Below are 27,537 nucleotides of genomic sequence, written 5' to 3'. Positions count from 1 at the left end.
GCGCAGGCATGACGCAATTCTTCGGTAAATTCACAATTTGGCGCTACATGTAGCAGGATTGCGTCCTTGGCGCAATTTGGCGCAATTGGCGCAGCACTTCCATCACTGTAGTCATATCTTTTGCAACGCGTATGTTTAGGTGCGCAGACATACAATTTTTGTAAACCTTTTGTAGGGTAAGAGCCCCATGAAACGCTCGTACAACCCCGACGTGGTTAGGGTAGAGCGACTGCCGGCCGTTATGCAGAACGGAAGACTCCCGCCGAGGGATTCAAAGCAGCACTGCTGCGAAGTCTAACAGGTTGAACGCACGCGAAGGCTGCACGTTGAGGACGCGCGTTGAGCTTAGACGAGGGTTGGCTCCTCGACAAAGTGCTATAATTCCCCGTCGCCAAAAGGTCGTAAAGCGGCGGGCTGCGAGAACAAAGGACGCCTTCGTCAGTTGTGTCCAAGATGGCGGCTGCGCAGGGTCTCATTCCCGCCGACGTCCTCCCCACGCCTGGAACGCCGGTAATGCCGTGGCTTACTTGGAAGCGGGGTTTCCTTAACTATCTTGAGGCGACCGACGCCGTAGGTTTTCCGTTGAAGTGGAAGAGGGCAATTTTGTTGTCCTTCTTGGGGGAAAAAGGGAATCGCGTCGTGGATGCGTTTAACCTCGCGGGTCCAGCCGTTGATGCGGCTCAAGATGAGTTTCAGGTGTTGTTGTCCGCTCTGGACACGCACTTCGCTTCCGCTCAAAATGTCGTAGTTGAGTATTCAGTGGTGGTCTATTTACATATTATTTACAGGAGAAGACTGCCGAGATCGGAGGTGAGCTACGAGCCCTGCGAACATGTCGCTAGCTCAATCAGGAACAGTGCGTGAGGCGTGGCCCGTGCTGAGGCCGCACGTCTTGCCTATTGCAAAATGAAGACGATGAAGTCCCATCGTAACACTTCCCCCTTCTCGATAAAACTAATCAGTTTCTCGAAAACGCACTGGTTTGTTTGTAACGCGCTTGGGGCGTGTTCTGGGTAGAGGAACCGGAACAGACGAGGAGGATGGTCCAGGAGAACTTTCTGATGTCGGTTCAGTATTCGGCATAACAGAGCCCTGTCCCTTGATGATCGGTGTAGGCTCTGGAAGTGAAAACGCACCAGATGTGTTCGCTGTTGAGAATTCCGTCTCTGAAGATGCCTGGCCTGAGGCACATACATCTTTGTGTTCATCGGGATCCGAGTCGAAAAGTGGATAACTTGAAATTAGAGACGATGTTGAACTGCATTGTTCCGAATGTTGGGCTAACCGACTTCGCATGTCGTCAATGTGTCTTCTTTGTATTCTTCCATCTAAAGTCGTTACTTCAAATGATCGGGAACCAACCTGACGGAGCACCTTAGCTTCTATCCATTTCGGTTGTCCCGCGAATCCCTTAATAAAGACGGCTTGTGAATTGCTGAACTTAGCGTCTTTGTAGCCTTCTTCACCTTCCTTACCCCGCGGATGAATATAATCCAATGGGCAAAGCAATTGTCGTCCGAACATCAACTCTGCTGGTGTTTTCCCAGTTGTTGAGCTTGGTGTTGTATGTTGCTTATACAAGAACCGTGCCAGTCGGCAGTTCAGACTTCCTTCTGAAAGTTTGCGGAGCGACTCCTTCGTTTCCCGAACCATTCGTTCGGCTTGGCCGTTGGTTGCTGGGTGATAGGGGGCACTTGTGATGTGCCGGATGTTATTGGCTTGCAGGAATTGATTGGTTTCCTTGGCTAAAAATGGCGTGCCATTGTCGCTGCAGACGACTTTCGGGATGCCAAATGTGGCACCCGAAAGTGCCACATTTGCTGAGGGCATGTCGGAGGGGGGAGAGGAGGCATCCACTATAAAAGCAAATGCCTTCCTCTCTCTGCCAGTTGGTTGACTGAGAGAGGTTGGGACCTCCGTGTTGCTCTCGGATCCAGGTTTCAGTGGGGCTCGAGACCTCAAGACTACGTGCGGAAGTAGCCGATGCCCCCCCGCAAGAACGAGAGATCCCTTCGATCTCAGTCCGCCCGCCCACCCACATCTCGTACAGGCGCACCCGAGGATGGAAGCCCTATGCCAGCAGTTACGCCGCCTGGCCCTACGAGTCGCGTCCCCTTGAGCTCCGTACCCGCCCCGCCGTCCAACCCGATGGCCTCCAGACCCTCCGGCACCCCGGCGCCGGCGACCCAGGAGCTCGTCTCCGCACTCACTCTCGCCCTTAGGGCTGCCTTCCCGGACCCCCCGCCTGCCCGACGTGCTCGTGTCACCGAGATGGCGCAGCCCATCCCCAGCGCCACGACAGACGACGACGAGGAAGATCTCATCTTCCGAGGGTATCCTTCCAGTCAGGACCCAGCCGGCCGGTACCGAGCCCGCATCCCAGATGACTCGGACCCCAGTTCCAGCAGCAGTGGCGACTCCCCGCCCCGCCGGGACCCCCACTACCCCCGCCACATCAACCCTTCCCGTGCCCCTACCGGCAATAGAGGCCAAAGACTCTTCACGACCCGTGACCCCCCGACCCGTCGGGACTTCCGAAACGCCTTGCTGTATGTCGACCGAGCCAGCCGACAGTCCCGCTTCTTTGGGACCTGGGACGTCGTCGAGCTACAGACCCTCGAGTTGTTCCTCCAAGTCTGGGATTCCGATCCCCCTCTCCGACCCTCTGCCAAGCTCCGTGTCTTCGACAGAGTGCGCCTCCTTTATCACGTTGCGCTCACCGGATGGCAGGCCGCCCTCCAGGGGTACGCCGACCCTACGGCCTCCTACCTTCTGGAAGCCCCGCTCCCCACTCCACAGGCCCCCCCTCCAGCATCTGATAGACCCTCCAGGCCACCCAACCGAGGACGAGGTGCGGCCAACCGCGGTGGCCGACCACGACAGCCCGCCACCCGAACCCGCGACGTCCCCGACGCCGCAGAGTGAAGCCGCGACGTCCCCGACGCCGCACGGTGAACTTTTCCCCCCGTTACGACGGACCACCGCAACCCTTCCTGACCACCTGCTCCACCGTCTGCCCCTCTGGGACACAGTGGATTACGCGCCTCTTCCCCACACACCGCCACCCACAGTGGTGAGTTCAGACCTGCCTCCCCCTCTTGTCCAAGAACTGATAGAACCTTTAGACATAGTGCTGCATGACCCTCAACCAGTACTAGTGTCTATAGCCGGCCAACCTATAGTGGCCGTAGTTCAGGATGTCATAGACCCCCCTGATCTTCTTCTCCAGGCCCTTAAGGCTGCAGACATCCCACTCCCGTTGCCTGTGCAACCTGTGTCTCCTTCTCCCGCACCGTTCTCCTCGGAACCCTCCTTGTCCTCCTCCTCCCTCTCCTCATCGGAAACGGAGGAGGAGGACACCTGGGTCCTCGCGGCCGATCGCATTCTGCGGTGGCTACGAGACCAAGACTCTGATGAGCCCTCACAAGGGGACGATGAGTCTCCAGAGGAAGACTCCCGTCTTCCCATCCTACCAGGCCTGCCATGGCAACCCGTGCGAGCCAGTGCTCCACCCCCAGAAGTTAACTGGGACCTTACCGCCGACACTTTCGGATTCTACCCCCCTGCAGACTATGGCAACTTGCGAGTTCGTTGTGCCGCTCCCTCCGTCGTCAATAATCGGCCTCCCCCGGCCGACCAGTTGCCCATTCTGCGCGCTGCAGTCGCGTCAATGGCCGCTTCCGGCATCATACAGCGTACCCGTCGGGGTCCCTACCTGAGCCCCATCCAGCTAGCACCCAAATCCACTACGGAGTCAAGGTTTATCCTTGACGCTAGCCACCTAACCCCGCACCTCAGTGCCCCCTCCTTTCGTCTTGACCCCCTCCCTAAAGTCCTCCTCCAGGTCCCCCTTCCCTCAAATGCTTATTTTATGAAGGTGGACCTGGCGGAGGCCTTTTACCACGTATCCCTTCACCCCTCTGCCCAGAGACTCACGACTTTTCGTCTCGATGGTGTTTATTTTTCTTTTACCAGACTACCTTTTGGGCTTCGCCCCGCTCCTTTCATCATGCAGTCCCTCGCGACCGCTTTTGCTAGAACCCTTCGTTCACGCGGGATCTGGGCGTGGGCGTACATCGACAATTTTCTTCTCGCACACCCAGATCCCTCGTTCCTTGCGCAACAAACCCAACTTTTCGTTCAACAACTAACTGTCTGCGGATTTCGTATAAATCCAAAAGACACGTGTCTTTCCCCCTCCACGAACATTAAGTTCCTCGGTTTTCAGCTTGATGCTACCGCGTCCACTATTGGTCACACCAAGCAGCGCGTTCAGTCCCTCGCGGACACTCTTCCGATGCTGGAAAACCCATGTACCCCAGCACAGTACCGTCGCCTTGCCGGCCTCTGGGCCTTCTACTTTTCTTTATATAGGTCCGGGTATAGTGCCCTCCGCCCCCTTTTTGACAGTACTCTTACCAACCATCCCCCTCCCCTCCAGTGGCTTCTCGTGTTCAGAGAACTGTGGCAAAGCCTCCCGCACACCCTACCGCTCGTTCCCACTCCGCCTGTGAATTTTTCTTTTGCGGATGCGTCGAACAATGGACTCGGTGTGGTGACGTCGACCTCTGCGCTCGCCATCCTGACGAGAACTGACCCACGCATCTACCTTCGAGAGGCAATGGCATGGACCATCGCGGCACTCCTGGCACCGATCTCATCAATGATCTTCACCGACAACCGCGCCCTCAGATGCGCCATCACCAACGGACACCTCCGTGCCCTCCCTTGGCACCTGACTGTAGCCATAACGGCGCTTGCAATAAAGAAGGATTTGCGAGCAAAATGGCTCCCAACAGAGCAGAACCCCGCCGACATGCCCTCACGCCTTCCGCACTTCTTTTCCGCCCATTCCCTTCCGGGATTGGCTGAGGGCATGTCGGAGGGGGGAGAGGAGGCATCCACTATAAAAGCAAATGCCTTCCTCTCTCTGCCAGTTGGTTGACTGAGAGAGGTTGGGACCTCCGTGTTGCTCTCGGATCCAGGTTTCTCATGAAAACCTGGATCCGAGAGCAACCACCTATGACTATAACCTGGTTTACCGACCCGGTGCACTCCATCAAAATGCGGATGCCCTGAGCCGTCTTCCAGGACGTCCAACTCGTACCGGGAGTGTAGTCCGGAATTCGAGCTTGCGCCATCCTCGCTGAACCATTCAGATCCCATCCTCGTCGCCAGTATTCAGTGGTGGTCTATTTACATATTATTTACAGGAGAAGACTGCCGAGATCGGAGGTGAGCTACGAGCCCTGCGAACATGTCGCTAGCTCAATCAGGAACAGTGCGTGAGGCGTGGCCCGTGCTGAGGCCGCGCGTCTTGCCTATTGCAAAATGAAGACGACGAAGTCCCATCGTAACATTGAGGGAAGAAAGTTTGTCAAAAGGGTACAAGGCCCAGGGGAGACGGTCCTCGATTATCTTGGGGCGCTTAGGCGCCTAGCCTCGTTTTGCGACTACGGAGAGTCCTTGGAGAGCCGCGTCGCGGAAATATTCATTTCGGGAATCCGTAACACGGAAGTTCAAGATCGTCTTATCAGAAAGTCCGGCGGAGCTAATGCACCTAGCCTCGAGCATGCCGTCCAGTTAGCGCAGCAGTTCGAGCAGACGTCTCGTGATTGCGATCTCTTCCGACGCCTGTCGTTGGACGCGACTTCGAACGCGCCGCACGTGGTCGATCGGGTTCAAGATGGACGCGGTTCCGACTGGGATGGTCAGCATGGAGGGCGGCCTCCCCGCCGCGGGTCTTTCCCTTTGGGGCGTGAGCGTCACCCTCTCCCCCCTTCTCCGTCGACCAAGAGCCCTTTCACTGCTCCCCTCCGAGGCGCGAGCCTCCCCCTCCTTTGTCGGGACGCGGGCGGCCATTTCCTCCTTCCCCGCCACGTCGAGGCTGGCCAGGGCCAGACCGCCGGCAACCGCAAGCGTCCTCTCGACCATCGGTCGGTGCGCACCCACGTGACCCTCCCCCCGGGGGCGCGTCCTCTCGTTCACGAGGACGGATGTTTGTTTTTTTTTGTGGAAGACGAAGCCACCCGAGGGATGAGTGCCCAGCATCTGGGGCCACACGTTTCTCGTGTGGCCGTCTGGGACACTTTGTCAATGTGTGTTGAAGCTGTCCGAGGGGCGACCGGGATCATCGTCAACTGGCTCTTCCTGCTGTAGTAGCCGCGGGGAATCTGCACGCGGCTACTACGACCGTCGCCAGGCTGGTCCGACAGGCACCTCCGTGCGAGGCGTCACCACGTTCTCGGACGACGATGACGACGAGCTGCGGCCCAGCGCCTACACGGTGTTGTCGCCCGGTGGTCGTCAGGAGCAACGAACCCGTCTCCAGCGCCGGAGCTTCACGGCCGATGTGGAGGTGAACAGTTTTCCTCTCTCCATTCTCATCGACGCCAGTGCTGAGGTTTCCCTCCAGTCGGACGCCACTTTTAACAGCATTAATCGGAGCGGCCGCATCAGGTTGTCAAAGCCGCCGCGCACTTTGGTGCACTACCTAAAGGGTTCAATTCCAGTTTTGGGCTGCTTCCACGCGAACGTCGTGTTCAAGGATCGCTTCGCGACGATCCTCTTCTACGTTGTACGCAACGGCCGTTCCCTACTTGGAGTTGACGCGGTGCATGACCTCAAAATGATCTTGTCTGGCGTACCACTAAAATGTTTCCACATCGACGCAGCTGCTCCCGGGACATGTAAACAAGGCTGAGGCCCCGCAGCCATCGTCCACGACGGACTCCAGTCCGTCCACCCACTTTTCTGGTGCCTTCGGCACTTTGTCGTCAGCTGCTCCCACAGCTCAAGATCCGTCGACCTCGTCAGTGGCCGCTCCCCGTCGTCAGTGAGTGATTGTTCCACGCTTCCTCCCGGTTTTGAGGAGTTCGAAGAACTTTTTTCGTCCGAGTTGGGTCTGGTTGTAAACCAGACACATACCGTCACGGTCCGTCATCATGTTCCACCCGTTCAGGCGAAGCTCCGTCGTTTACCGCTCACGCTGCGCTAGTCCGTAACGACCGAGATCCAGAAACTCGAACGTCAGGGCGTGATCGAGCGCGTCAGTGCCTCCGAGTGGGTCTCACTGATCGTGGTCGTAAAGAAGAAAGACGGCAATATCCACATGTGCGTTGATCTACGGGCTCCCAACCGCGCGGTCGTGGTCGACTCATTCCCGCTACCGCATATGACGAGCTCCTAAACTCGCTCAAAGGAGCACCTTGTTTTTTCAAACTCGACCTCGCGTCAGCTTACCATCAAGTGCGACTCGACCCCAAGAGTGTCAAGACCTCACAGCGTTTATCACGAATGAGGGTTTATTTCGCTTCAAGCGAGTCCGCTTCGGCCTGGCCTCCGTGCCAGCCGCGTTCCAACAAGTCATGTCAAAGATCCTTAAGGACTGCCCCAGCGTACAGTTCTACTTAGATGACGTGATCGTTTACGGATCGACACCTCAAGAGCATGACGCACACCTGCGTGAAGTCCTCCGACGGATCAAGTCCGCTGGCATGAAGTTGAACCGAAAGGCGGTTTTACGCGTCCCAACGTTGTCTTTTCTCAGCCATAGTCTATCCGCGGAAGGCGTAGCGACCCTTCCGTTCAAGATAGGAGCCGTTCTGGACTTTCCTACACCGTCCGATCCAACCCAACTCAAGGCATTCCTTGATCTAGTGGAATATTACAGCAAATTCATTCAACACTGCGCGACAGTGGTCGAACCGATGCGTCGTTTCTTGCGCAAAGGCAACTCTTTTTCTTGAACTTCCGACGTCGAGAGCACCTTCCAGGAAGTCAAGAGTGCTCTCCAGAAAGCATCCAGCTTAACGATGTTTGACCCGACGTTACCGGTCATTGTGTCTACCGATGCTTCGAACTACGGCCTCGGAGCAGTTCTGCAACAACAGCATGGACAGAAGCTCAAGACCGTGGCCTTTGCAAGCCGTTCCTTGACGGACATTGAGCGAAGGTACTCTGTGGGAGAAAAGGAGGCCCTGGCGATCTTGTAGTCATGTGAGAAAGGGCATACCTATCTCTGGGGAAGACAGTTCACCATCCGCACCGACCATCGCGCACTCGTCACCCTCATGTCTACGCAGGGCACCGGAGTCCGACCGCTACGTATCAGCCGTGGACAGCTCGTTTGTTCAACTACAACTTCTTGATGGAGTACCGCAAGGGAGCCGACAACACCGTCGCAGACGCACTGCCCCGTCTGCCCGTCAAGGACACCGAAAATGGCACAATGTTTCCTGAAGAAGTGGTTTCCATAGTCTGCGCCTCACTGAGCCAGCGCAAGTTCAAAGATGCAACAGCTCGTGACCTCATCCTACCGAAGGTCATGAAGTACATCTCTTCAACATGGCCAGCTGAAGAGAAGCTGCCTCCAGGGTTCAAGCCCTACTTCACAGTCCGAGAACGGCTGTCACAGGTGGACAGACTGCTGTTTAATGCCGAAAAGATTGTCGTACCGGCCAGTCTACGTGACCAGGTCATCGAGATAGCGCACGAAACGCATCAAGGGATCACGAGGACCACAGGCCTCATCAAAGAACTCTACTGGTGGCCTCAAGTATCTCTACACATCAAGCAATATGTACAACATTGCACCTGCGAAGACCTTCCGAACACCTTTATAGTCAGTCAACTTTCCATCTCGTCCTTGGACGAAGTTAGGTATGGACATCGTTGCTCCGTTCGAACGTGCTCCGTGCAACGAACGCTTCTTCATAACCCTTGTGGACTACCACAGCAAATGGCCGGAGGTCATGAGTGTCCACAATGTCACGACTGCATCAGTGATAGACTTTCTGAAGTTCGTCTTTGCACGAGAGGGGTTGCCGGAAGAAATAGTCCCCGACAACGGCCCCCAGTTCATCTCCAGGGAATTTATTACAGAATTCCTCAAGAATCGGGGTATTCATCATCTCAGGTCATCCCTGCACCATCCTCAAGCGAATGGACAAGTGGAACGCTTCAACCGCGTCTTGAAGTCCACCATTCAGTTGGCTGTTGTCCAGCAACGCAACCTCCGAGAAGCAGTCACGGAATACTTGGGAGTGTACCGTGCCACTCGTCATGCTGTGACGGGAGAGACTCCTGCGTTCTTGCTTCACGGCAGGAACCATCGCAATCGTCTTCATCTTTCGAGGCGTCCAGTCCCTGACCCACAAGTTCCAAGGTCCATAGTCCAAGAAAGGCTTCCACAGACAGTCAAGAAATATCAAGAGCAAATGAAGATGTACTCAGACAGAAGGCGTGCTGTCAAGTGCCCTACATTCATTCCTGGACAGACCGTCAAGGTCAACAAGCCTCATCACCGAGAAAAGTTACAAATGAAGTATGCTTCTCCTCAAAAGATCCAAGACCAGGGGGGTCAGCTACATATACACCAACTCATGTTTACAAAGAAACCGGAGCGCCCGAAGCGCCCCTAGCGGACGCCACCGGCGCCGCGCATGCACGATGGGGGTGTGGGTAAGAAGCTCGCCGTCGCCCATAAACAAATCATTCAAATGCGATGTTGTCGGCGTCGGTGTGAGTCCCTGCGCTCTTTTTGACGTTGAAATTGTTGATTATACGTCCTCCTAATGATATCTGACTACTTGAGCGGCGTCAGCGAAATTACCGAGGCTCGTTACACCGCAAAACTTCGCGTGAATCATCTGACATGCGGCGATTCATTCCGCGTGGACGCTGCAGAATGTACGCTAAAGCCTGATTCACATGATGAGATTTCACTCGCAATTTTCAGTAGCGACGTCGCTCGTACTGCAAAAGCGTGAACCGTAGCTGAGATGTTCGATACTGAAAATCGCAAGCAGAATCTAACCAAGTGAATCAGGCATAACAAGTCAGTGATGACCTCTGGTAACAATGATCAAACTCTCCTTGTATCTACTGTTTACGTCCCAGCCTGCTTACCAACCTTCAAACTTAAGTCTTTTGAGGCCTGCACTAACTTCTTATCGCAAGTACCAGGCCCACGTTTGGTCTACGGGCCGGTGTCCTCTAGAAGAGCAGACGACAAGCAGAAACGTTTGAAAGAGCAGACGACAGTTCGAACGATCAGGCGGCCGTTTGACCTTGAAGACGCACTGAACGTAGTCCGCAGGTGGTCCGTACAACTTGACGATTTCGCGGCGCTCATTTTGGAACAAAACAAATAAATTTGATGACCAGAAGTATCCGTGAATTCAACCCAAAATGCTTCCCGCCCAAGCAATCGTGGTCCGACGGCGTCTGGTTTTCCCTTTTCACGGCACATATCCGCATTCTCGGGCGAACCGAGCGCGTGAAAACTGACCTTTAAATCTTTCTCGACACTTTTGGTATAGCCCCAGTCGCAGCATTTTGACGAGAAGGCAGGTTTTTGTCTGGTTCCTTTCAAAACAACGCAGGAATACATGTCTCACATGGGCACTTCCGCCCACAGCCCCGGACTGGAAGTGCGTCCGACGCGCCACCACCGCCGCGTGACGTAACAGAGATGAGTTTGTGTATTGGCTGGACGATGGATCCAGCTGGCATGCATCCAAGTTGACGCATACAACTCTTCAACCTTCATCAACCAGAACATCTTGGTTCTGGGAAGATTTGTACCCCCCAAACCCCCCCTTTCTCCTGCAGTTATTCCGCTTGCAGTCCTGCCGGCTCCCCCAAAGCCGCCTGTTCCCGTTCCTGTTCTTGGTCCGGCCAGCCCGGACACCACCAATCCAGACTGGCCTGAGTCCCGAGGCCCCTCGTCTTCTTCCTAAGGGTCCTGTTCCAGCGGGGAGTCCCCTTCCCCTCCCCGAGGGTCCTGCAGAGGTGGAACCGGTGCCCGAGGAGAATGCTCAGCCCCCTGAGCACAACTTGTCTCCTGGGACATCTCCAGATAGCGGCTGGTCAGCTGCCAGCTGGGCGTCCAGCCGTACGGAGACGGCTACTGAGGGTGCAGCTTCCGGCACCTCCTTCGAAGGTGTACCAGAACCGGTGCCAGCGCCATCTCCTGTGAGAGTGCCGTCAGCATCAGGCAGCCAGCCAACGCCCCACTTGGATCCTCCAGCGACCGAAGGCCAGGGTCAAGATACATCCACCCCTCGACAGGACAGTCGCCCGAATCGAGCCCGGCGGCTGCCTGAACATCTAAAAGACTACTTTGTGAACCTTTACGACAGCAGTTCACGTTTCGGGGATATCCAGGACATATGAGTTTAGTGCCTACATGAACTACAGAACATTACTTCTAGTCAACGACAGTGAATTTTTTTTTGTGTGTGTGGTGACAAAGGACATTTTAGGAAACAACTATTTTCAATGCTATTAACCTGCCCATGAACATTTTTTTAAAGTGAAGTGTTTATTTTCTCTCCTGCTACATGCAGTAACGAGTGTATAACCAGCTACTCGCCCAGTATTTTGCCCAAGTGTCTTTTGCTCAATTTTCATTTTATTCCGTCTTAAGGTTTTTAGCCTTACGACATGTCATGTCTTCAACTGCATCTTGTCGCGTCGCTTAGCCGACATTATCGCTCGATGCTTTGCATTTTTTTCCTGTCCATTTAATACTTAACTGATACTGTCAGTCAGTTCAGTCTTTTTTTTTTCTATGTGCAATGTGTTCCTTGTCTCTTTCAAGAGACCATAGCCGTTTGCCTTTGTATAAGACAGTCTTTCCGTTTTTTCTTTCCTAAGAGAGGGAAGGATAGGTGTTTATTTTTTTTAAAGAAAGGAAAGTGTAGTATTTCAATTTTTTCATTTCAGCCTTGCTCGCCACACTAACTAGATGGCATCACGTTCTGCCACAGCAACCCCCGTAGCCAGGCAGCGCTACTGTTAACCCATTGGGCCCATGCGCCCAGGTGGATGTTCCCCGGGGCAGTTCGCCCCTGTTTTGTTCCCCCTGAATAAATGAGTACGTCTTTGGACCCTGACTGTGAACGACGTCCTTCTTCCGGGGCGTTCCCACCTTGGGCTCGCCGGTGCTCGTCCCGCTTCCGCATGTGAGACTGCATCTCTTTTAAACAGGTGGCCTCGGCAATGCTTCTTCTCCTTTCTTTTAATTTTGTTTAGGCTCCGAATGAGAAGTCTCTCTCCACTGGTGCACTTGATGCTGGGATGGCATGCACAAACTACGCAACAAGAATGAGGTGCGGAAATTCCTGCTGGCGCAAGTTCCACCATTCCAGAGGATCTAATTCAGTCTACTGAATATAGACTTGTTGGCGAAAAAGCCACTTGCAGTGTTATTCTACTTTCTTGTGGCTTGTATGTTTTGGATTTTCTTTGCCCCCCCCCCCCCCCCCAAAAGACATTTTCCGCTCTTTCCCTGCTAAACCAGAGTATGCTTTCCCGGGACGACTGATGCTCCAATTCATTCTTTATTTTTTCTAGACAGAATTTATGGCGAGATAGAACGTTGTAAAGCGATCTTTGGTGAGAATAAAATCTTAATTGACGTAAAGAACATTTTTCTTCCCGATCGGCATCTTTTATCTAAGTTTGCTCCCGAAATACATTCGGTGATGGCCTTTATGGTGTTTCTCACCTGTTCACTCTAGGCTTTGAGGTCGCACATGTTCATGGGCCGCCAGGTAAAGATGGATCTGGACCGACGGATATCTGCATCCGATCCGCATCTGAACTCAGTGGCATTCGCATCCAATCTGCAATCCGCCAAATCTGATTAATTTTTATTCGAATCCGCCAGTTTAAAGCGGATATCCGTGGATATTTGCGGATAATCCACTGATATGCAAGCCTCTACTCATCGTAAAGCAGGACACCGTTTCGGCAAGCCATTCCGGCTACTGTAGCAAGCTGCCATGATCTAGTTCAGGAACGACAGCGATCTTGGTGGAATCCCTTAACTCCGTGTAGCCAGAGGTTGCTGCACTGCATGAACCCCCAGTGGCTCGTACTTCATAAGAGGGCTCTGAAGAAAGTCCTGCCGTGACGTTGGAATTTCCTCCAACAGCAGCTGACAGTGGTGTGTCGATACCACCACTTCGTACCACACCCGCCAGATATCCCCATTGGACACTCCCCAAAGACCAAGGCGGCGTAGACGACTTCACGAGAAATTTCGCAACTATGTGGTGGACACGTTTTTAAAGGACTCTCCCTAAAGGACTTTTTGGGACTACATGGTAATTTTCCAACTTTTGAGAGCATGCAAACTATTTTTCTATACTATATATGTAATCAAACAGGTTTTTTCTTCCAACATTTTTCATGTGTGTTTGAAGTCACATCAAGTTGTCACATGACATACGTGGAAGGCTAGGTGGAGTTGCTTGCAAGTGCATTTTCATTTATGTAGTGGGACTACCACAGAGTGAATTGTCGTAACATAATTTTTCCCACATCCAGCATTGTTGACGAGAGAATGACACAAATGTTTTTAAGACTGTCTTTCATCCACGTTGCTGCCAGTTTCCCATCCACTGGGTACTACTCTCCAGTTGGGCAAGCAACAGGATCAGCGGAACATCAACGTTTTATTCGTTTATCCTTTTCTCGCGAGCCGCCGGTCTCGAGGTTCAAGTCCATGCACGTGAATGTGGCACGTTACACAGGAACGTACTGCAATATATGCAATATCTATTCTTACAAGCAAATCCTCTAGCTATACAAATGCCAAAATGTAAAATGACCACCACCCAAATACTTTTATTTTCCACTCCATTTTTGTAGTGCCACATTGCCGTGGTATTGTCACTCCCCTATTCATTATTTTCTGCCTCAGGTCTACGCAAGGCAGCTTTTTGTACAGAGTTGGCTTTACAGACAGGTGTTCATTTTTCTACAGCAATCATTCCATCTTCGTTATTAATATCAATGAGAAGGGTGTCGGTCGAACTAACGGTCAGACAATGCCACAGAATTCACAGAATAAGATAAACTTTTGTTTTTTTATTATAACCTCTACTGTATGCGGCTCATGCAGTCTGCACCCACATTCACTGAGCCCGTCATATGTTCAACACGAAAGCAATATTCTCGCAAGGCCAGGCTCCACCATCCTTCCCAGCATACGTCTTTCTTCTTCCCTTCCCTCCCCTTCCCTTTTACCTACCTTCCTTCCTTCCCCCCCCCCCCCCCCCCCCCCCCCCGACATTTCAAGACACCAGTTACCGCGCTTGAGTCACTCGTCGCAGAACTTTAACTTGAAGCAAAACCTCCTTTCAATTTTTCGCACCTCCAAGACACGAACGGTAGCCAAACCAAATATGCACAGAATGTGGGCCAAAATACAAGCAGAGAAATGAGTTTGTTCTTACTTCCTAAGTCGAAATTGTGGTAGTGACCATTCTGTCGCTGCAAGGTCCCTTCCTTCAAAGTGTTGACCGACTTGTCAGTCTGCGCCGAGGACCTTTCCACGCAAATTTCTTTCTTCTCCAAGGAATACCTAGAATCAGCCCTTCCTTTCCTGGATGCATCGAGCTCTTCCTTTCTCCCGTCTTTTTTCGGAGCGCTTCCTACGCTTTCTGCCGAAGAGCATTCCCTGCTCAACTCCTGGTCACGTCCGGCGGACGCCCTCGAAGGCGACGCCAACGTCGGCCTAGGCCTCGGCTTGCGCCACGAACCCGGCGCGTTCATGGGCTCCTGCTCGAAGTCTAACCCCTCTGGATCTCTCCTTGACCTTCCACCGCGCTTGCGAAAGTACCTCCCATAGAAGCGTCAATGTGACCTCCATCGGACTCAAGTGTCCTTGTATTCGTCCTCCTCTTCAAACTGGAAGTGAGGTCTCGTGTCTTCGGCAAGTAGCAAGCTCCTGGTCATACCTCTGGAACGGTGGTAGTAGCGACATAAAAATGGTCCCCTAGGCTGCAGCCATCACTGCGGTGACGGTTGTGGCAGCGGTTCCCGGGCATAGAAGAAAACTCGTTGGGCGCCCAAACCCGGGATTACCAGGCTTCCCCCAAACCCTCCGATGGCAACCCACTAGCCTGCCCCTACCGAGATGGATGGAAGACGTGCCAACGCGTCGCTGACGTCCAGTCCAGGACGACGTTTGTTCCTAACATCAGCATCGACCTCCCTCATCAGAAGGCGCCTTCTCCTCACACGGACTCATCATCGCAGAACCTCATCTCCAGAATCCACTTCACCCATGAACTCTTGTTCGGAACTTCTATAGCATATTTATGGTGTGCCTTACCGAATAAATTCATTTTTTTTATTTCAATATAGTGTGTTGTGTAGTAGTTCAATTTTTTCATTTAGTTTCGCTCGCCACACTAACCAGGTGGCGCCACGAACTGTCACTGCATATCGCTGTAGCCAGGCGGCGCTACACTTCATCCATTGGGCCGTGCGCCCAGGTGGATCTCCCCCGGGGCGGTTGGCCCCCGGGTTGTTTCCCTCTAAATAAACGAGTACGTGTTCTGACCTCGGCCGATGTAGACGTCCCTTCCTTCCGGGTCGTTCCCGCCTCGGACCCGCCGGTGCTCGCCGCCCCACCTCGGCATGTGAGACAACATCTTTCAGCAGGCCGCCTCGGCGCTGCTTCTTTTCCTTTCTTTTTTTTATTTATTGGGCTCTCCGAATCACAACATTTTTGGCGAAGGAGGATGGGATTTTCTTTGTTTTCCGATTCGGAGCCCGCTGCATAAGGCTTAGCCCCGGCAGCCGGTGTTTCACGTCCTTTGTCTTGTGACGCCACGTTTTCCCGCGCGAGGTGTGCCGGATTGGGCCCCGGCAACCTCTCGTTCCCGTTCAACAAAATTCTTTTCCCGTATACGTTTCGCCGGATTGAACCCCGGCGGGCGTAAATTTTTTTTTTTTTGCGCATTTCGTGGAAAATTTCTTTTTCTTTCCACTTACGTTTTCGAGCGGCGTCGCGCCGTTGGGTTCCGTTGCGGAGCTCTCAGAGGGCTCGCGTCCTATACTAAGGTCTGTCTGACGGTAGTGGGCTTGGCTCCTTGTGAATGCTGTCCCCCACGGGATTTTGCCTTCGTCCCCGGGCGTCGAGGTCGGGACCGTACTCCGCGTAGGCGTTGCGTGTATTACAAATGTCACCATACATAGTTGTCTTTTGTTAGTATCTTAGGCACACATGTAAAATATCGTTGTAAAACCCTTGTCGAGTGAAAGAACCGCGGAAGCTTGTCGCGGCGTAAGGGAGCGCATAAGGCGCGTTCGCTCCGGTGAGCGAGTGGTGACGTAAATTTAGATGCCTCCGGTCGTCGGATGCGCGCGGCGAAGAGAGAAGCCGCTCTGCTGCGGAGTCGGCAGGTTGAAATGATGCGAAGGATGCGCGTTGAGAACACGCGTTGAGCCTAGACGAGGGTTGGCTCCTCGCCAAAATGTGGATTGCTTAGCGGTTAAAGATCGCGAAAGGAGTACAGGGCCTGCGAGGAAACGAGGTCTTTGCATGCCGGTAGTCGCCATAAAGTCTTAAAGCGGTGGGCCGCGAGAACAAAGGAAGTCTTGGTCCGTTGTGTCCAAGATGGCGGCCCCACAGGGTCGCGTTCCCGCCGACTTCCTCCCCACGCCCGGCACGCCGGTAATGTCGTGGCTTACGTGGAAGCGTGGCTTCCTTAACTATCTTGAGGCGACTGACGCCGACGGTTTTCCGTCAAAGCGGAGAAGGGCGATCTTGCTGTCCTTTTTGGGAGAAGAAGGGAATCGCGTCGTGCATGCGTTTGGCCTCGCTGGCCCGGCCGTTGGCGCGGCCCAAGATGAGTTTCAGGTGTTATTGTCCGCTCTGGACACTCACTTAGCTTCCGCTCAGAACGTTGTCGTCGAACGCAGGAAGTTTGTCACAAGGGTGCAGGGCCCAGGGGAGACGGTCCTGGAGTATCTTGGGGCGCTTCGGCGCTTAGCCTCGTTTTGCGACTACGGGGAGTCGTTGGAAAGCCGCGTCGCGGAAATGTTTATCTCGGGAATCCGTAACGCGGAAGTCCAAGATCGTCTTATCAGAGAGTCCGGTGGAGCTCACGCACCGAGCCTCGAGCGTGCTGTCCAGCTGGCGCAGCAATTCGAGCGGACGTCTAGTGATTGCGATCTTTTCCGACGCTTATCGCTAGACGCAACCCCGAACACGCCGCACGTGGTCGAGCGGATCCAAGATGGACGCGGTCGCGACCGGGATGCTCAACATGGCGGGCAGCCTCCCCGCCGCCGCGGATCTTCCCCCCCGAGGCGTGAGCGTCCCCTTCCTCCTCCCCCGTCTCCGTCGCAGCGAGAGCCCTCCTACTCTTCCCTTCCGAGGCGTGGGCCTCCCTCTCCTCCGTCGGGACGCGCGCGGACTTTCCCTCTCCCGCCGCGTCAAGACCGCCGGCAGCCGCGAGCTCCCTCCCGCCCGTTCTCCGGTGCGCGCCCACGTGACCCTCCCCCCGGGGCGCGTCCTCCCGTTCGCGAGGGCGGATGTTTTTTTTTCGGAAGACGGAGCCACCCGCGGGATGAGTGCCCAGCATCGGGAGCCACATGCTTCTTGTGTGGCCGTGAGGGACATTTTGCAAATGTGTCGAAGCCGACCGAGGGACGACCGGGATCATCGACAACTGGCCCTTCCTGCTGGCCGGCGGGTCTCTGCCCGCGGCTACTACGACCGTCGCCAAGCTGGTCCGACACGCACACCCGTGCGAGGCGTCGGCACGTTCTCGGAGGATGACGACGACGAGATGTGGCCTGGCGTTTACACGGTGGGGTCACCCGGTGGTCGCCGGGAGCAGCGACCTGGTCCCCAGCGCCGGAGTTTCACGGCCGATGTAGAGGTGAACGGCTTCCCTCTTTCCATTCTCATCGACACCGGTGCTGAGGTCTCCCTTCTCTCGGATGCGACTTTCAACCACATCAATCGGAGCGGCCGCATCAAGCTTTCAAAGCCGCCGCGCACTTTAGTGCACTACCTAAAGGGTTCCATTCCCGTTTTGGGATGCTTTCACGCAAACGTCGTCTTCAAGGATCGCTTCGCGACCATTCTCTTCTACGTTGTACGCAACGGCCGTTCACTACTTGGAGTGGACGCGGTACATGACCTCAAAATGATCTTGTCTGGCGTACCGCTAAAATGCTTCCACATTGACGCAGCTGCTCCCGGAACAGCCGTCCCGGGACATGTAACCGAGGCTGAGGTCCCGCAGCCATCGTCCACGGCGGACGCAAGTTCGCCACTCCACTCTTCTGGTGCCTTTGGCACTTTGTCGTCGGCTGTCCCCGCAGCCCAAGGTCCATCGACCTCATCCAGTGACCGTTCTCCGTCATCGGTGAGCGATCATTCCACGCTTCCTCCCGGTTTTGAGGAGTTCGAAGAACTTTTTTCGTCCGAGTTGGGTTTGGTTGTAAACCAAACACATACAGTCACTGTCCGTCGTCATGTTCCGCCCGTTCAGGCAAAGCTCCGTCGTCTACCGTTCACGCTGCGCGAGTCCGTAACTGCCGAGATCCAGAAACTCGAACGTCAGGGCGTGATTGAGCGCGTCAGTGCCTCCGAGTGGGTCTCGCCCATCGTGGTCGTCAAGAAGAGAGACGGCGGTATCCGCATGTGCGTCGATCTCCGGGCTCCCAACCGCGCGGTCGTGATCGACTCATTCCCACTACCGCATATCGACGAGCTCCTGAACTCGCTCAGAGGAGCATCTTGTTTTTCAAAACTCGACCTTGCGTCGGCCTACCATCAAGTGCGACTCGACCCCAAGAGTCGAGACCTTACAGCGTTCATCACGCATGAGGGTTTATTTCGTACTTAATAGACACCAGCCTAACAACCCAAGCACACAAATGTAAGAAGGACGAGAGTGACGCATTCAACCGCTGGACTACCAACTGAAATTTAATGAAACACTTCATCTTCATCATTTCATTAAATTTCAGTTGGTAGTCCAGCGGTTGAATGCGTCACTCTCGTCCTTCTTACATTTGTGTGCTTGGGTTGTTCAGCTGGTGTCTATTAAGTATGTGTAACCAACGTGCTCAACTCTTTCCGGTGGTTTATTTCGCTTCAAGCGAGTCTGCTTCGGCTTGGCCTCCGCGCCAGCCGCATTCCAACAAGTCATGTCAAAGATCCTTAAGGACTGTCCTGGTGTACAGTTCTACTTAGACGACGTGATCGTTTGCGGATCATCACCTCAAGAACACGACACGCACTTGCGCGAAGTCCTCCGACGGATCAAGTCCGCTGGCATGAAACTGAACAGAAAGGCGGTTTTCCGCGTTCCAACCTTGTCTTTTCTCGGCCATAGTCTATCCGCGGAAGGCGTAGCGCCCCTTCCGTCCAAGATAGAAGCCGTTCTGAACTTCCCCTCACCGTCCGATCCAACACAACTCAAGGCATTCCTCGGTCTAGTGGAATATTATAGCAAATTCATTCCACATTGTGCGACAGTAGTCGAACCGATGCGTCGTTTGTTGTGCAAGGGCAACTCTTTTTCTTGGACTCCTGATGTCGAGAGCGCCTTCCAAGAAGTCAAGACAGCTCTCCAGAAAGCACCCATCTTAACAATGTTTGACCCGACTTTGCCGGTCATCGTATCAACTGATGCTTCGAACTACGGCCTCGGAGCAGTTCTGCAACAACAGCACGGGCAGAAGCTCAAGACCGTGGCCTTTGCAAGCCGTTCCTTGACGGACACGGAGCGACGGTACTCCGTGGGAGAGAAGGAGGCCCTGGCGATCCTGTGGTCGTGCGAGAAGTGGCATACTTACCTCTGGGGAAGGCAGTTCACCATCCGCACTGATCATCGAGCACTCGTCACCCTCATGTCTACGCAGGGCACCGGAGTCCGACCGCTACGCATCAGCCGTTGGACGGCCCGGTTGTTAAACTACAACTTCCTGATGGAGTACCGCAAGGGTACCCACAACACCGTCGCAGATGCACTGTCCCATCTGCCCGTCAAGGACACAGAAGACGGCACCAAGTTTCCTGAGGAAGTGGTTTCCATAGTCTGCGCTTCACTGACTCAGCGCGACTTTCAAGATGCAACAGCCCGTGATCCCATTCTACCGAAAGTCATGGAATACATCTCGTCAACATGGCCAGCTGAAGACAAGCTGCCTCCAGGGTTCAAGCCCTACTTTGCAGTCCGAGAACAGCTGTCGCAGGTGGACAGACTGCTGTTTAACGCCGAGAAGATCATCGTGCCGACCAGTCTACGCGACCAAGTCATCGAGATAGCGCATGAGACGCATCAAGGGATCACGAGGACCACAGGACTTATCAAAGAACTCTACTGGTGGCCTCAAGTATCTCTCCACATCAAACAATACGTCCAACATTGCACCATATGTCAGTCTACGGACAAACCAGCAAAGACATTCCGAGCACCTTTACAGCCAGTCGATTTTCCATCTCGTCCTTGGACGAAGTTCGGTATGGACATCGTTGGTCCGTTCGAACGCGCTCCGCGCAACGAACGTTTTTTCATCACCCTTGTGGAGTACCACAGCAAATGGCCAGAGGTCATGAGCGTCCACAACGTCACGACTGCGTCTGTGGTAGACTTCCTGAAGCTTGTCTTTGCACGAGAGGGGTTGCCTGAAGAAATCGTCACCGACAACGGCCCCCAGTTCATCTCCAGGGAATAGACCATTTGCAGTCCTCCCAAGCGCCCCGGCGCGCGCGCGAGGAATCTTGGGATCGGTGTTCTGTCGGCCCCCGTCGTCTGGCTGCTCTCCGTTGGAATCGCATCACCTCGCTCTAGACATACTTTTCATCTTCGTTGTTTATACTTAATAATCCTCTTTTTTATCTACTCCAGTGTATTTTTCTTGTTCATAAGTGTATCTATTTCGTTCAGCGCTTTGTATTTCTTCTGTATATTACGTGTTTTTGTGCATATTCCATCGTTTTCGACGCGGCCGTCGACGGACACCACGCCGCTTCGTTCGCCGCTCCCGGGGTGAGTACTGACTGTTGCCGTTACGCTCTATCCCGCTCCTAGGCCGTTCATTTAACTCGTGTGCGGTCGCGAGAGAGCAGTTTCGAACATCACTACAAATGTCACCGCTGTAAGCAGAGAAATAAAGTAGTCATCACGAAGCGAAGGCCGACATGCCTTCGCTTCGTGATGCGCTCGCCCTGTGAAATGTGAGCGTGGGATATCGAGTACTGCTTGCGTGCTCAACATTCGGGACGGTGCTTTGTCGTTGCGATCTTTTTGCCCTTCGGACGCTTGCGAAGCTGTACCAGCGGTCGGCGTGCCTCGGCAGCGCTCGTCAACAACCGTCCGCGCGGCGTCACTTTTCTCGCGTTCGCTGACCGTCCGCGAGCGCCGGTGATTCATCGTCGCGGCTGGTATGCGTATGTAGTACATCGCATAGCTTCACAATCGCTCTTAACAGCGGTTGTGAGTTGAGCGGGCCCTTAGCAAGCGAGTTATGTCAGCAACTGCAACTTTGAAACTGATGGTCACTTCACTTATTTATTTCACTATTCGAGATGTCAGCTGAATGTAGTATCTTCTTAGGTCACCCTCAGAAGCCACATGACGGGCGGTACAACCTGCTGTGTACCGGGCTGTGCCCACACCACTCTCACTGCCAAGCATGTGTCCTGGAATCGCTTTCCGAAGAACAGCCATCTACGCAACATTTGGGTACAGCGAATCAACAGGAAAGGTATTTACCATATTTTTTTACTTGTTATCTACACTTTCCTGACAATGATCAGGAAGGTACAGTGTGTGTACTGTCCGACGTGGCCCAAGTCATTTTACCCATATGTACAACATACCTGCGAAACACATTTTTTTTAAAAATAAAAATAGCATTCATTATTTTTGACCTATAAGTGCAACATACGACTGAAACAAAAAAGACAATCTCAAAGAATCCCAGATGTTGCATGTGCCCTTTTCACTCTCTTGGCCACTTCCACCTGCACCGACATACCAATATTTGATTGCATCGCAGGAATGTCGCTTCATCTCACTACCCTACAGCTAAAGCAAAGATACTCTCACAGTGCTTCTATCATTTTCAGCGTGCATCCACTCCAGGTTTGTTAGGCATAAACTATGTGCTTGTTCTTAGTGCCCGCTGCACAATGGTACTGGAAGTGTTTAGAAGGCGGTGGGGTGACGATGGGGGAGGAGGAGAACTGAATTCTACCCCCTTGCCCGGATAGTTTACTGACGCCCCTGTTCAGACGCCACGGCTGCTGCATCCATTCTTACCACTGAGATTGAGTTGCACTTGCTCCAAAGTTGAATGGGTGAATCTTAATATGGTGCTAACTGCTTCTTTTGCATGCAGGTACCACTGGACGGTTCTCTCTGTGGACGCCAACCTCTGACAGCAGAATATGCGGCGCTCATTTTAACGAAACTGGGAGAAAGAAGTACGAGGACAAAGCTCCCCGGTTTTTTCCAACCAGGACATTTCCGAAGTGTATGTTATTTGCCTATTTTTGTTTCTTTCTGCAATAGTTGTTTTTCCCTGCTTATATTCTTGCTTGTGATCACTGTATACATGGGTCGTTTCTCACGTGAGCTACGTCACTGCTGGTGGCGTCTGGTGATTTGTGGACAGCGGTGCTACCCAGTGAGCATGGCGAAATACGTGACCTACGGAAGCAATCATCGCTCTCATAGAAAAAGACGGAGCTTCAAGCAATCGTAATGTCAGATTTTGTAGAGCTGCAGACATAATAACAATGTTTTGTCTGAATACATGAGATCTCTCAACGGCTAGACGACGCAAATGGACTGCAATCGAAAAGAGGTTTTGCGACGTGCGGTTAAGTAGCATCAAGGATATCACTGAAACTGAAAAAGTATAACATTCTCGTCCGTCATTAAATTTGCAGTGGGAATAGGTGGCATATAAACCTACTGACTGCCTTTTTCAAGGATTTGGCTTGGCTTAGCTAGCTTGCTGCTCAAGGCACCAGGGGATGTCGCTCTGCTGCCTTCATCTCTGATGGCCCCAAATGACAGCTTTTAATCCAGCTCTCTCGTTGTGGAAAGTAGTGAAGGCTCTGCATGTTTCCTGTCGTACATTGAAGTGCCAGCTCATCTCGACTCTAAATAACAGCAGTGTGTTTGAACGGTACCAGACGATGCTTCTTTATATTTCCGACTGCTCTATCTGACACAGTCGGTCACAATGCAAGAGGACTTCAGCGAGCTGGAAAACACTCTCTTAGCACATAGAAAAACATAGGAGAAAATGTACCAACATGAATTCTAGAAATATTTTGAGCGAAAACTGACGTCAGGTGCAAGGACTCTATAATTACTGTCCACCGTGTTTGCTTGACTAGGCAGCTTCCTAGTGACCATTCAAGCAGATAGAGTTGGACATGCCTTGTCAGGAGTTTGCGGTCGTAATATGCTTGAGCCAACTGCTTTGTAAGAAGTTGCAGCTGTGCATATCGTTCGTGTCACAAATGGAAACACATATGAATGCGGAAATATAATTATGTTTAATAAAGGGCCCTTTAGGCAAGTATGGACAGCCTAAGATGGCACCGAATATAGTCGATTTCACAGTAACATGGCAGGTGGCAGACTCTATAACCCCTGTGAACTGATTGAAGTGTTGAAGTCAAATGTATGTGACAGCTCTTTACTAGAGAAGTGTACTCTGATTGGCTCGCTTGGGACAAACCTTTTGTTGTGTGCCAAACTATGTTGAATAAGGATATAAACTTTGTTCCCTTCTTTTATACGCCGGTGGCTGTTGAATGCACTTCGTCTCAGAAAGAACTGCAACAATCGCTATTTGGCTACAACATTCCAGACCAGCTACCAAAGGGTAGAAACAGTGACCGCTATTGATCCAGCTGAGCTCTTGGTTGTTTGACATGTTATGTGCTCCGTACAGTGTAAGCTGTGCCCTGTGCTAGACAGAATTCCAGCCGGTATGTAATGCTTATAAAATAATTGCGTGAACAATTGCCTTATCCTTGCCTGCAGATGTTGCGGCCTGCCCAAAGGTCCCAAACATGATCTGCGCAAGGAAGCGCCATGCGCTGCAGCCGCTGCCGGCCTACTTTCTGTCGGACCTTGACCTGGCACAGACCGTGACCCTGCCTGCTAGCCAGGAGCCAGCACAACCCGGCAGCCCCTTGGCCTCCGCTGGTGCCCCTGACACTGATGATGTAATAGCTAGCGGTAAGCTCCTAACATTGAGCATCAGTGTTGCTCGTCTGTTTATTTGGCATCCCTGTCAACTGTGCAGCAGTCCCGATAGGTGCATGGAACACTTACATGCAGTACGTCGAACTTTACAAACTGTACTAACTCAGTCACCGCTGGCTATAGCACGCAAGTTGTGGCCGTTCCATACTCGCAGCACCATATGGCACGGTGCACTCTAAGATACCGCACATGCAAGGTACCCGCGGAGTTGTTCTTTCAGATTGCGGTCACACCCTCACTTCATTGTCTGCCAGGTACAAAGGAGATGCTGCCACAGCCCTGCTTGCATGTTATTTGCCTCAAGATCCAGATTGAAAAGTGGGGACACATGCTTTTGTTTATCCATTGTTTCCTACAAGACAAGCGGCGATTCTCTGGCGTCCACAAAAAAACCATCCCCACTTTTGTTATGGAGCACGGGCAAGGCTATGCATGCTCTTAGAATTCGCAGTTGACTCCAATGCATGCGCACGAACGCTGCACCGGAGCCTCTCAGGGCTTCGAGTTAGCGTCCGCAGCATTCTCCGTGCTCCAAGTAAGTGTAGAACAAAGCTTAGTTCCGCATTTCCCCGCAGCACCCCTGACGATCGGATCTCAAGGCGAATAGCCAGCATTCCCATTATAGCTCCTTCGTGTGGAACAGAGCAGCATTAAAGAGGTCATAAACCGACTCAGTTACTTCTGCTAAATGCTGCTGTCGCACAATAAAGCTTGAGAACAAGCAATATTCTGCTCTTCCTCACAGCCAGGTAAAATAATCACATGATTACTGTTAGGGGTTAGCTGCTACTGTTGGCGCAGTGATTAGACACAAGCCCAAGCCCCAATAGTTACCATGGCATTGATTGTAACCAAATAGTCAGGTGCTCACTCAGTGCTTGGGTCCAGTTCATAAGCCGTCTGTATTCAAGTGTCGTCACCCTGGTGTGAACCCTAGGCTTTCTCAACATTGTGATTTCTGACTGTAAATTAGCCTTCTATTCCTCAGAATATAACCTTGGCAGGGGAGCCTCTGGTTTGTGGTATATAGATTATTATATAGATTATATTTGTGCTACAGACGTCAGTATGCTTGTATGAGGTGCAGAACATCCAAATGCATATCGTTTCTTGGCCCCTTTAACATGTGATGCTTTTTTTGTATGGCACATGATATGCTATTTGGCAGAGCCAAGGCAATTACAAGGAGAAAGCCTAGTTTTTTGTTTTGATATTTGACTGCAAAAATGATGTGATATTTATTTTGCTATCTCCCCATCTGGCAGACCACCAGTACAGCATCACAGGATGTATCGATCAAGCCCTGCGTGATCGCATCAGGCAGCTAGAGGAGCTCGCTTCTGCAAACGAGAAACTGCGCAAGGACAACGACCGTCTACAGAAAGAAAATGAAGCTCTGCGGAAGAAAGTAGCCCATCTTGAGGAGATGTATGACAAAGCAGAGGAGGTCATCGATGCTACAATCCCCTTTCAGAACTTCACGCTCACAGCCGTGCAACAGGACCCAAAGAAACTGGCCTTCTACACGGGATTCGACTCCCTGGAGAGATTTCTCGCCTTTTACAAGTTTGTTCAGGCAGGTTATGAAGCTCACAAGGAAAGTCAAGGTCCGCAGAGAAGGTCACCTTATCTATCCATGGATGATCAGCTGCTGCTCGTGTTGTCCCGCCTGAGGGTGGGACTTTTGGAGCAGGACCTTGCATACCGGTTTCGTATCCACATCAGCACAGTCAGCCGGGTGTGGACATTCTGGATTGGTTACCTAGCGGACTACCTTGCTCAACTCAACTACTGGCCGTCGCGACAGGTTGTGAACAAGCACATGCCGGAGTGCTTCATCGAGGCGTATCCATCGACGAGAGTCATTCTGGATTGCACGGAAATCTTCATCGAGACACCTAGCGACTTCAGGGTGCAGAGTGATACCTACTCAAGCTACAAGTGCCACAACACTGCCAAGGGACTGCTGGGCATCACCCCCAATGGGTTCGTGTCGTTCGTGAGCGACCTTGCCCCTGGCCGCGTCTCTGACAAAGCCCTGACCGCATGTTCCGGGCTATGCAACCTTCTTGAGCCCGGAGACTCTGTCATGGCGGACAGAGGCTTTTTGATCACTGAAGAGGTCGAAGCTGCAGGGGCTAACCTGAACATTCCACCTTTCCTTGGGGGAAGGCTACAGCTCTCCCTGGAGGACGAAGCGAAAACTAGGGCGATTGCGAAGGTCCGGATCCACGTGGAACGAGTGATTGGACAAATGAAGTGTTTTCGAATCTTGAGGGGTACTTTCCCAAACAGTATGAGCAAGAGCCTGGACTCTATCTGGAAGGTCTGTGCTTTGCTGTGCAATTTCACGAGAGAGCCACTGCTCAGTCGAAGCTAGAGCTGCAGTCTTGTGGCTTCGTAGATGGTCGTGGAGAAAAAAGAGGCCATATCTCTCTATCTAGCTCACTTCAGCTCCGGCAACTTTTTGTGCCCACACGCCCTCATGACCCATGACGACCATTAGCACCGACTACGGCCCTCGGGACTTTCCTCTACCCAACGAAATGGACTCACAACCCACCGAGGCCACGCTGGCTTCTCCCGCTGTCTGAAGCTTACCGCTCAATGCACCACCCACAGCCGGTGCAACCACTCCTGCCGTCACGTCGCTTCTTGATGCACCACTTGTTGCCGCGTGAATTCAACCTGCGGTCTTTACTCAGAATCCATTCTCCATCCTCGGCGACGATGATCCCGAAAGCAAGTTGTCGCCCCTCAACAACAGTTGCCACATCCGCACTGCCGCCAATGAAACGAAGCGTGCTCGTGGCATTTTTTTCTTCGGCGCCGCTGCGACTAAGCTTACCACCTCACCCCGGTGCATCCAACGTGACTCGAACCCTGACTCGTTCCCCCTGGAGGACGGATGGCATCCTGTCTCTCGCCGACGTAAGGCGGCCCCGCCCGCGGCGCCTCCAGCAGCATCGTTCTGCAGTGAGTTCTCCCACACTGTCATTCTACGGCCGGCCAAACCATGCCGCATCATGGACGGGGTCTTTCTTGCCATTGACTCTGCAGTTGCTGCACAGATAGACCTCAGGTCTCCTACACCATTGCAGCCCCCTACCAAGTGAGGTACCTCGACTGCAGTAATCAACTTGCAGTTGATGCTGCTTTGTCTCAAGTGTGCGATGCATTCCTCAATGTAACATACATCCCGATCGGCACTCTGCAGGTCTCCGTGCAAGGCTACGAGGCCATTCGCCGTGGCCAGGTTCGCGGATTCATAAAAAAAGTCTGGCGACCTGGATTCTGCGTCCTAAAAAACCTTCATTGCCGGAAATCTGCTATCCTCCAGGCCGGTCCTCTCACAAACTCTGGGTCGGCACTCATTACATTCGACGGCACCAGCCTCGCGTTGCCCAGTGCCCCAACAGCACCCAAGCCAACGGCACAACACAGCGTCGTCAGTTGCCTTCATCAACATCCAAAGAGA

At 52.9% G+C, this 27,537-nt stretch overlaps 1 protein-coding gene and 3 pseudogenes across 1 annotated transcript; 3 read left to right on the top strand and 1 right to left on the bottom strand.

The window, feature by feature from the left end:
- The first annotated feature begins 2,148 nt into the window (after positions 1-2,148).
- Positions 2,149-2,925, top strand: LOC115331805. Its single transcript, XM_040215674.1, has one exon. The coding sequence runs from the start codon at positions 2,149-2,151 to the stop codon at positions 2,923-2,925; it is 777 nt and encodes a 258-aa protein (XP_040071608.1).
- A 2,730-nt stretch (positions 2,926-5,655) lies between these two features.
- LOC115331062 lies at positions 5,656-11,178 on the top strand (annotated as a pseudogene).
- Positions 11,179-14,130: 2,952 nt separating this feature from the next.
- Positions 14,131-15,046, bottom strand: LOC120844072 (annotated as a pseudogene).
- A 1,404-nt stretch (positions 15,047-16,450) lies between these two features.
- LOC115312920 lies at positions 16,451-18,151 on the top strand (annotated as a pseudogene).
- The last annotated feature ends 9,386 nt before the right edge of the window (positions 18,152-27,537 follow it).

The sequence above is a fragment of the Ixodes scapularis genome, unplaced genomic scaffold, assembly GCF_016920785.2.
Source record: "Ixodes scapularis isolate PalLabHiFi unplaced genomic scaffold, ASM1692078v2 PGA_scaffold2__306_contigs__length_199485367, whole genome shotgun sequence".
NCBI classification, from domain to species: Eukaryota; Metazoa; Arthropoda; class Arachnida; order Ixodida; family Ixodidae; genus Ixodes; species Ixodes scapularis.
Note: the sequence above shows the minus strand (reverse complement) of the source record. Positions and strands in the feature narration are given on the sequence as shown.

Excerpts from the sequence above, each read along its gene's own strand:
- LOC115331805 (XM_040215674.1), top strand. The coding sequence starts at position 2,149 with ATGGCCTCCAGACCCTCCGGCACCCCGGCGCCGGCGACCCAGGAGCTC.